Source organism: Terrapene carolina, unplaced genomic scaffold (genome assembly GCF_002925995.2).
Source record: "Terrapene carolina triunguis isolate 2854851 unplaced genomic scaffold, T_m_triunguis-2.0 Scaffold136, whole genome shotgun sequence".
Lineage (NCBI taxonomy): Eukaryota > Metazoa > Chordata > Testudines > Emydidae > Terrapene > Terrapene triunguis.
Genome location: NW_020664487.1, coordinates 6,250,682 through 6,260,824, shown reverse-complemented (window position 1 = coordinate 6,260,824; position 10,143 = coordinate 6,250,682). Strand labels below are relative to the sequence as shown.

The following is a 10,143-nucleotide window of genomic DNA, read 5'->3' as shown; positions in this document are numbered from 1 at the left end:
CTAGAAAACATTTTATATCTTAGACTTCTAGGACTTCATCTTTTATTACTTGAGGTTTAGTTGGAAGTGCCAAGATCTGGAAGCCCAGGGAGGAAGCTCTGGACAATGAGATCATAGACAGAAACGACTAATAAATTAACTGGCAGAGGTTTTGTAACAAAAGACCCAAGAAATGCCTTAAAGCTAAGGGTTTGCCTCCACATTTTCTGGAAGTTCAGAGTGCTCATGTTTTCTTTAATGAGTATCTTAGCTGGGGCAACAGCACCTAGTTCTTGATCTTATGAACTTAAATTAGAACAAAAGTTTTCATTGTCCAATGTACTAGAAGAAAAGCCTGGAGACAATCTACAAGAAGCAATGGTCTCAAGTTGCAGTGGGGGAGGTCTAGGTTGGATATTAGGAAAAACTTTCACTAGGAGGGTGGTGAAGCACTGGAATGAGTTACCTAGGGAGGTGGTGGAATCTCCTTCCTTAGAGGTTTTTAAGGTTAGACTTGACAAAGCCCTGGCTGGGATGAGTTAGTTGGGGATTGGTCCTGCTTTGAGCAGCGGGTTGGACTAGATGACCTCCCGAGGTCCCTTCCAACCCTGATATTCTATGATTCTAATTGAAACTCCAAAGCAATCACTCAGTCCAGCAAACGCATGCATAACTTTACTCATATGAATAGTCCCATTGAAGTCAATGGAACTACTCATGTTCACAGGATCAGGGCCCAGGTTTGTTACAAAAGGAATCTTCAGTGAGATACCATGAATAGATTTTGGGGAAGAACCAGAGTCAGGGCTTGTCTACACCATGCTTTAGTCTGCACTAGTAGGTCATGTGCAAACTGGACTAGGTGGACCCTGCTGGCACTGCAAGCTTCCCAATGCACATTGATGCTTGAAACAGGACTATGTCAATCTGCACTAGGGAACCTGTAACATGCACCAGCAAGGTCAACACAGACCAGTTAGTCCACAGCACACTAGTGCAGACTAGAACTCACCCCCCTCTGGTGCAGACATGCCTTCAGATTCCTGGTCTGCTGCTAATAAAGCAGATACGGCACGTAGGATCACAGGGGTGGGAGAAGAAAACTCGTCCCCACACCTGTAGTGCACCTCCAGTCATGAAGGTCTGGGGAACAAGCTTAATCAAATCTCGTCCTGCTTCCTTTTGTGTAACGATGGGGCAGAAAGGGGCAACAAGCCCTCTGTTCTCCTTAAAGCCACGATCTCCCTTAAATGGAGACTTCCGACAACAAGCCTGACTGCAGGACATTTGCAGCAAACAGCAAGAGTCAAAAGGAATGTTATCCAGGTAGCAGCAGAAAGATGGTAGTCTTCCATCAACGACAGGATGGGGCCCACTGGCAGCAGTTCCCATGTAGCTCCCGACAGTGGTGCTTTTAACTCTCTAATTGCAACATCCTCCACATTGGGCAGCCAGGATGTGTTGGCAGCAGCCCGGCCCAGCCAGCTTCTCCGCATCAAATTGTTCTTCAAAGGCCTCCTTACAGGATCCGTGTTGATTGAGTGGGGCCTCCTGGCAACAGCTCCTAGTGGCTCCAGCACTAGCCATCTCCTACATGCGTCTTCATGAAGGAGTTACTCTGCAGCTTCGGCAAAGGTCGTTCCAGCTTCATGTTCTGCAAGAGACAGACTAAATCGTACCATTTGAAGGGCAATGCAAGTTATGACCCAATTTGAAAGTCAAGACACAGCAGACCGAACATTTAGTCTTTGCTGTCAGAATCTATATGCTGAAAGATTTGGGGTTTTACTGCCTTTCTAGAAGCAGTTATCAAAGAAGCTTTAAGGCCTGAATACTTGTTTCCTTGACAAAGCAGTAAGCATCCAGGCATAAATCTAAAGCTATGGGGCCAGATCCCAGCTGGTGTAGATCTGCATATATCCACCAGCTACAGTTTACACCAGTTCGAGATGTGGCCCCATGGCTTGTACTCGAGATTATTTTCTCCAGTTATTTCTTGGTTAACTGTATCAGCCTCTTACAGTCAATGAGCTCGATATGCCAGGGGTCCTTGGCTCTGAGATTAGACCTAGTCCTTTAGCCAAGAGGGGGGGGAAAGATAGATTTTACCCTAAAAAAAAAAAAAACCACACGCAATCTGGATTTTGCATAAGTAGGTGAGAAAGTTAGATTTTAAGGGATTTTAGGGAGCCTGGAAGACAAAGCAGAACTGAATGGGTCAGAGAACTGACAGGATACCAAGTCATGTGGAGGTCACTAGTTCATATTTAGACGCAGCTAGGACATGACAAGGTTTTAGCCAATGCGTGACATGCAAGAGAATTTGTTTTACAGCACTCAGTTATGCTGCATGCTGCCTTCTCCTCTTACCACCCCACCCCATGCAAATACATGCTGGTGGTGTCAGTTCTCCAGCAGGACAGATGCCCACATCACAGCAAGCTGGCACCACTATAGGCACTCAAGAGGACAACATCTGTATTGACTGACTAGACATTTCTTTTCCTCATGTTTAAATATGGCTCCTGCAGTCCGAGGCAGGGACAAGATGTTAGGAAGCTTGTGCTGTCCTCGTACGGAGGAATTTTGGTCTCCAAGGCCAAGTCTGAATGACTGTTTCATGAAGCAAAGTACTGACTTCAGTTATTTAGATACTACCGAGTCTCCCTCGGTAACAGAATGAATAGAAAAACCCATGACAGGGAACACAGTGCTTGGCACCCTCCCCCCAGGCAGTCCATGCACTGTTTCTTCTTCTGTCATGACTCAGAAGTAGTCTATGGACTCAAAGGGAGCATGCACTTCAAAGTGCCAGAGCCCATGGGGAGGGAGGCTACGTACTGCTCCCAGACTGCCAATGGCTTTCCCTCACCTCCAGCCCCTCCTGTGAGCCAGGGGAAAGCAGACAGCAGGAAGCGTTGATGCTGTTAAAGCAGCAGGAATTTCTGCACAGGTTTGTCAAGGCTTGAAGGAGACAAGAGGCTACTAGGTCATTCACCTGTGACCAGGCATTTCAGGGTCTTCCCTTCCCATCCCTTGCCTCGGCACAAGACGGGAAACAGGTTCCGCAAGTACCCACAAGGCTATGACCCCCACCAGGCGTTTGGGATCCTGTTTCCAACAGCTGTGCACAGAGCAAGAGAGTCTTAAACTCCCAGTTATGCAGAATTATGAAGCGAGCGAGTGTTTTGTGGCTGGTGCAAGCTTAGAATATCATCGAACTAACGCAATATCATTCTGTACCTGTGCTCCCCTTTACACGCCAACATGGCCATTTCCATTCTCTTGTCTGAGAATTTTCCTTTCCTCCTTCTCTTCATATTGAGGATACGTTTTCCTGACCCTGTGGAGTCACAAAGCATTAGGGTTTAGAGCTCATTCGGAGTGAGTATGTTTGTTCCCCATCCCTAAAGCGTATCCTCCAATAGTCAGACTGTAGCCGTAAGGAACCAGCTTGTGGAAAGCAGGAACACTGCTTGTTTGCTAAGCATTCTCCAGCTCTGAACATACACTGCTGTAATCCTTGCACAGCTCCAGGGATGGATCCAGCAAAAGGAAATTCCAGTTCTAAAATACTGGACATTTCCAGGGGAAATTTCATCCATGTGCTTAACCCTTTCTTGTAACAGATCACAATCCTCATTTTGATCGGTTTTTACCATTGATTTCAACGGGAACAGGCCAAGGTTGAGTGCTTTTGATAAATTCTACCTTAAGTAACTTGTCCAAGATCATACAACGGTTCCGGAATAGAAGCCAAGAATCCAGCACCACCCCCAACTGCCTGCTTTAACTACTGTCTTTTATTACTGTTCTTAAGACTTTGATGACTTCTTGCCCAAGCCATAGGTCAGCAGGAGAATGTTTTAGACAGTTTTTTTGCAAACCTGAGGCTTGTGCCTAAAGTTCAAGTTTGTGGCAGGTCCTAGTTGGATAAGACAAGTTTAATTCTATTTTAGTCAGACACTTTAATATATAATCCCCATTTTAAAAATCAGACTCTGTGCTTTACAAAATGTGAACTAGTTACTCTTCACAATACCCCAGAGTATGAAAGACATATCCCATCTGTAATGTGGCCAGTTGTGTCTGCATCAGCATTTCTTAAAATGAGATTTAAGTATGAAGCAATAAACAGACAAAAGTGCACACCTTTGTTTCCTGAATTGCAGGAATGGGTACAGCATGTACCTAATTCAAATATAGTGTCATCTGTCTAGTCTAATTTTAGATCCTGGCTTTTGAGTTTGCTTTACATGATCCCAGGCTGCAGTACAGTATGATTTATTGCGTAATCAGCGTTAGTTCCACAGGGGTGTAGTGAACTAGTCTATATGCATCACAGAGCGTGCCCTAACTCAGTGGTTCTCAAAGCCGGTCCGCCGCTTGTGCGGGGAAAGCCCCTGGCAGGACGGGCCGGTTTGTTTACCTGCCGCGTCTGCAGGTTCGGCCGATTGCGGCTCCCATTGGCCGCGGTTCACCACTCCAGGCCAATGGGGGCTGCGGGAAGGGCGGCCAGCACGTCCCTTGGCCCGCGCCGCTTCCCGCAGCCCCCCCCATTGGCCTGGAGCAGCGAACTGCGGCCAGCGGGAGCTGCTATCGGCCGAACCTGCGGACGCGGCAGATAAACAAACCGGCCCAGCCCGCCAGGGGCTGTCCCTGAACAAGCGGCGGACCGGCTTTGAGAACCACTGCCCTAACTGACATGAAAGTTTAAAAAAAAAAATAGGACATAAGCACAAACCAGAGTGCCATCAATGCATTTCACACGTTATCAGCTACCACACAGTGCTCGTAAGGGGCTAATTTTGCAGAGGGTGATAACAGCTTTCAAATGGCTTATTGCTGATAGAGCTCCAGACTTTGGCTACATTCAATGCCCTCAGCCTTTATCTGGGAATAGCGTTTCTATACATTTTAGGGCAACAGAGGAAAGGATAGAGATCTGATTGGCACATGCCCACATGAGGAATGCTTCACTGAAGACTGGGCTCTAGTTCATCAGTGTAACAATGGAATTACTTCATTTGTGATCACCCTGTTGCATGAGTAACATCACAGAGATAAGAATCAAGGCAATATAGTAGAGCACAAATTCATTGTGCTTTCTGGGCACCTAGCCTTGAACACATGATCTTGTGTACAAGGCATGGGGGGAAGTCAGTGCCTATTTACATTTTTTTTGGCATGTGCCTATCTAAGATCAACATCATTCAGATCACCATCTGAACCAAAATGTTGGTAAAGTCAGCAAGATTTTGGGTTGGCAATTACTCCATGTTCCTCATGTTCAGTTTTCCAAGGGGCAGCTACTTATGCAACTTTTGACTCTTGACTAGAATGACTCTTGTTCCCTCCTGTTGTGTGTCAGATATATTGAGGTTTGGTCATGTGTCGAGGTAAAGTTTTGCCTGGGTTACTAGGAAATCAACCTCTTGTCCATAGAGATTACACTAAGCATATATATTACACAGTTTTTCTGTCCGGGATTAGTGATCTAGATGGCCTACTCCTATGAAGTTAAGCGTACATTTAGAGGTCTATACATTCATACTCCACCTCCACTTCCCACCTCCCCCATGGACATCAATGGGAGCTCCATGTTCTGATAGAGGACATTATCAGCTTAGAATGGAGACTGTTCAGCTAAATGAGTTAGCATTAGCATTTTTCACCACTAGGCTCTACTTCCATATCCTCCAATGCCACTTCTGCTCCCAGCTATGGCGAAGACTGGGAAAAGCTATACAACATAACATGAGTGACTGACCCAGACTCCCCGTGCTCAATGCACACCCCACCACCTTTTTGGTCACCTTACAAACTCCTCTCCATTGATTGACCAGTTTCCTTTTTTTTTAAAATCCATGTTGGACTGTAAACTCCTCAAGGCAGGGACCAGTCTTATTTTATGCACGTGAAGAGCCAAGCACACTCAACTCGCTCTGCAGCGGTGTAACCCCAGATGATTTTTCTGTAATGGTACCATACCACGCAAGCTACTATTTAAGATAGACTTGGAAGTGCTATACTTACTGCACTATAACAATGATGACAATCGCAATGAAGCTGATGCTGGACAGCAGAACAGCTACCACCACCAATATCGTTGTGGAATAGTTGCCTATGTCATTTCTCTTCTGAGTCTTCATGAACTGTTCACCACAGCGTTCACCAAAATAATCCTGATGGCATCTGAAAATAACCCACATTAATATCAGCATTAGTTCCAGGAGCATTGGGTGGCCTGTCTGAAGCCAAGCAAACATGCACATTCAGGTGACATTTCAGTCAATTGACACAGGGGTCCAGGTGCTAGTGTTAGAGAATTTGCAGGAAATGCAGTCATCATTCTAGCCCAAGGTTTGCCGGTATTAAAACAAGTTGAGATCAGTTTGGGTGTGATGTTTCAGGAAGGCACGCCTTTTCATTCCTTCAGCTTTCAATTTTATGACCAATTGATGAGTTCAGTGGCTCGTTATGCAGCTTATGAATTCCACCATCGTTTAATTTACATGGCAGAAAGTTTCTCATGCGTGACAATCCAAGAGGTTGAACCAAGTTGATTTCCCTCTGACTAAGCCATTATTCACAATGAGTACCTTGCCATAGATTCAGATACTCTTTTATAACCTATACAACATCTGAGCGTTAACTTACTTGCATGTTACTTCTTTGAGGTCTTCTAGGTATTTGCATTCACCATGAATGCAAAAATTTTTGTACTCTCCTTCACATGGTGTCGCTTTCTTCTTCTTATTTTTCTTCCCTTTGTTTTTCTTTCTTTTCGTTTTGTCAGGATTCTTTTCCCGATCTGTTTTTGTTTGCTTGGGTTTAATCACAGGTTCAACTGGGAAAGAGATAAAGTCATGTTCAGTCCAGAATTTATAACAGCTAATCTCTTCCAACATGGAATTATACCTTAGGCCTTAACCCTACAGCAAAAGGGTGAGGAAGTGAGTCTTGGGGGGGGGGGGGAAAAAAGCAAGCATTTGTATGCAAATGTATATTTATAGCTAGGCATTCAGTGGCCAAGATTCTCTCGGCCTCAAACATGACCCCTATAGAAGGATGATGCATTTTTTCACATGGTTTTTAATTCAGGTAACCTTAAGGTATACTCACTGTATTCGATTACAGGGGCACATTTAAGCCATGAAGAATTGGCCCAAATGGACTATTCACAATAATTGCAAGACAAACCGGATTTGGCTCACTATGAGCCAAGTTCAGCAACCACTGACTTAGACCCGCCCCCCCAATCACATCAGTGAGCAGAGGTAGCTCTTGTCAACCAGGGTGCCAGCATGCATCTGTAAAGGCAGAATTTGGCCTCACACCTTAGAGTGAGGATATTCCCGATGGTTTAAAAGGAAAAGGCTGTTGTCCAATTGTCCATGGGGTTTTATTAATACAAACAAACAGTTTGAAAGTCGTATATCCTTCGAAAGCTGCCTAGGCATCTTAGGGCATGGGGTGGGAAGCTGCTGCTGAATTTAAATTTGTGGGGCTTTAATCAGCCCAGTGCAAAAAGTCCATAGCCCATCAACAAAACAGCAGCCTCTGGTTAACAGCCCAGTTTCAAGTGCAATGATCTAGCCCCTGAACCAGTACATTTCAAGCCCAACTTATGTTCAGATTCATTTTCTCATGGAAGCCTAGACCATTTGACACAACATATCAGAGATGGGCCCAGACCAAACCCACCTTGCACAAGGAGTAAGTTCTACTTAGAAAAGAGCCAGATCCTTTGAATTATCACTGGAGTCATGGGCATCTTTCCACTGACTAATGGCAACCAGATCATGCCCCATAGCAGACTGGAGCTTGCAGACTATTGGATGTTAAATACAAGAACAACCTTACAGACTGCAGATCTGACCTCAAGTCCTGTAAGTAGCCCTCTGAGATTTTCCACTGCCGTTCCCTATTAAGCCTCCCGAACATACAAGGACACGGGCCAAACAGGAAACAGGACTATTAGTCACCATTTAAGATACACTAGTGCTTTCCTGGATAGCCGGCATACAAGATAGTTATGGGCAACTTGGAGGCTTCATCTAAACAGGAAGTAACTTAAAATTCACATTAGCAAACATTTTAAAAGCTTTGGTGTGGACAAGTTGTATTTAGGGTTCACCTCAACCAGCTAACATACAAGCTTGCCCCACCTATACTAAAGCCTTAAGAACATGTTGGACAAGACAAGTAGCTACCATTTAAAAACCCACCTTTTATCCTAGTCTAGACATACTCCAATCATTGCACAACAAACTGGTGCTTGCTAGTCATCCTTTAGCTACTTCCCAGCAGAGAACTTGCAAAAATCTGGCTTAGAATTTTTTTGACTTGCAATAAAATCAATGCAAGTACTCCACACCAACTAGCACCTCGTGAGAACAGGAAGCGCAGGGCACATATGAAAGTCCGTCCACTTCATTGGTCTGACTTTAAAGTAACTACACCAGCAGAGAACACTGGCTAGAAAGTTTTAGATTTTTGGGGAATGCTAAAATGCTTCAACATCCTGCACACCACTGGTTGCCAATATATTTAGCAAACCAAGCAGTGGAATATTAGGATGCACAAATCAATGGAAGGCAAGTTCAAGGCTCATCAAAATAGTCATCTTTAGAACAATAAGATTATTCTTGCATGTAACCGTTGGTAGCCAAGCATTGAGCAACCTCAACTGGAGATGTCTCCATCTTTTAAGTGACCTGTGTCCATGTGATACATTATCCTGGTCAAACACGATTGGGATCCTTGGGGGCAACATGCAGAAGTGTCACTTCAACTCACCTCTAATCGAATCATCTACAATGTACATAGGCACTGCTGGGTCGTCCTCCTCCTCGTCGTCTTCAGTATCTTCATAGTCAATTCCTGAGGGCATGGTGCTCCCATCGACACTGTGGTCCCATGCCACAGGCACATTCTCCTCCTGCTCGGTCACATTTAGTCCTAATCCAGCAGCAGGGTGGCACCCTACAGAACAGAATGAAGACATGTTAAAGTGAATCAGGATCTCAGGCCTACCCCTCAAATCAAAATTGGCAAAAGTGTTTACCTCGGAGCGCATATTAAGCATCTATTGAGCACATGCCATCATTCACAAGTGAGTCACTAAAGAAGCAGCGCTGAGCTTTTCAAATGCAAGTTCACTTAGGCAAGGCCAATGATTGAAAAAACAAAGACGGGGTTTTAGTTTTTCCTTCTTAGCTAGGACAGACCTAAAACCCAGGGAGACTGCAGGGGGCCATTCTACCCCACACGACAGGGCAGGGGTTGATTTCAATCCGTTTCCCATAGAAGTCTCCACGTTGCTAAAGAGTTTCTCGCCTTCCTCCTCCATCTGGCCACCAAGGGGACACTGACCCCTGGACAGCCCCATACAGGGCCATGGTAAGGGTCATGCGATGAGCAAAACCTACTCAACTGGCCGGACTGAAGCAAACAGGGGTTTCTAATCCGGATTACAGCACCGCTGCTGCCCCTGGTCCCACACGGAAGGCCAAGGGTTAGGAGACCTGACCGCTGCTCAGCCCAAGCCTCCCTCCCCAGGGGGCCGGCGGAACGCACCGCGACCGGACCGCGGCGGCTGCCAGCCGGCCCCGGGAGCGCACGCCGCGCCGCGGCTCCGGGCGCCTCCCTGCCGCACTCACTGGAGAGCCAGGCCAGCGCGGAGAGCAGCAGCAGGGCTCGCATTGGAGACGGCAGCGTGCGGACTTCACTGCGGAGCGGGGTCCCTGTGCGCGCTGAGCTCCCGGCCCCGGCTGCCCGCACTCCATGGGGAGCCGCCCGCGGCCGCCGCGCTATATAGGCAGGACCGGGAGCGCAGGCCTACGTCAGCCGGGTGGAGCGGGCTGGAGGCGGGGCGGGAGCCGCCCCTGGGTGCGCAGGGCGGCCGCCGGGAAGAATGCGTGCCCCGGAGCAAAGGGGCACCCGCTAGCGGGGGCGTGGGTGGGGGAGAGCCCGGGCAGCCAGTGAAAATCGGGCAGGGCTTCCCTTTACACGGGCCCGGCGTGCAGCGCCTTGCACCCACCCCGGCCCACGTGCGGGCTCAAGGCACCCTGCCTGGCACGTGTTTATCCCCCCAGAGAGGCTCCCTGGGCAATAATCTGATCGCACAGGCCCGCCACCCTTCTGCTGACTGGCCTAGGT

The 10,143-nt window shown here is 47.0% G+C and overlaps 1 protein-coding gene across 1 annotated transcript; it reads right to left on the bottom strand.

Moving 5' to 3' along the window:
• Positions 1-538: 538 nt before the first annotated feature.
• AREG (amphiregulin) lies at positions 539-9,705 on the bottom strand. The gene is made up of 6 exons (XM_024208708.3): positions 9,645-9,705; positions 8,782-8,967; positions 6,640-6,829; positions 6,016-6,174; positions 3,223-3,322; positions 539-1,633 (listed from the first exon to the last, which is right to left on the bottom strand). The coding sequence occupies exons 1-5, from the start codon at positions 9,685-9,687 to the stop codon at positions 3,235-3,237; spliced, it is 666 nt and encodes a 221-aa protein (XP_024064476.1). The 5' UTR covers positions 9,688-9,705; the 3' UTR covers positions 539-1,633; positions 3,223-3,234.
• Positions 9,706-10,143: the final 438 nt, after the last annotated feature.

What these genes read in the sequence shown, in the direction of transcription:
- AREG (XM_024208708.3), bottom strand. Translation starts at nt 9,687, where the DNA reads ATGCGAGCCCTGCTGCTGCTCTCCGCGCTGGCCTGGCTCTCCA. An exon ending in TGTAGATGATTCGATTAGAG is followed by an intron (nt 6,830 to 8,781) that starts GTGAGTTGAAGT and finishes TCTCTTTCCCAG; the next exon opens with TTGAACCTGTGATTAAACCC. An exon ending in CTCAAAGAAGTAACATGCAA is followed by an intron (nt 6,175 to 6,639) that starts GTAAGTTAACGC and finishes GGTTATTTTCAG; the next exon opens with ATGCCATCAGGATTATTTTG.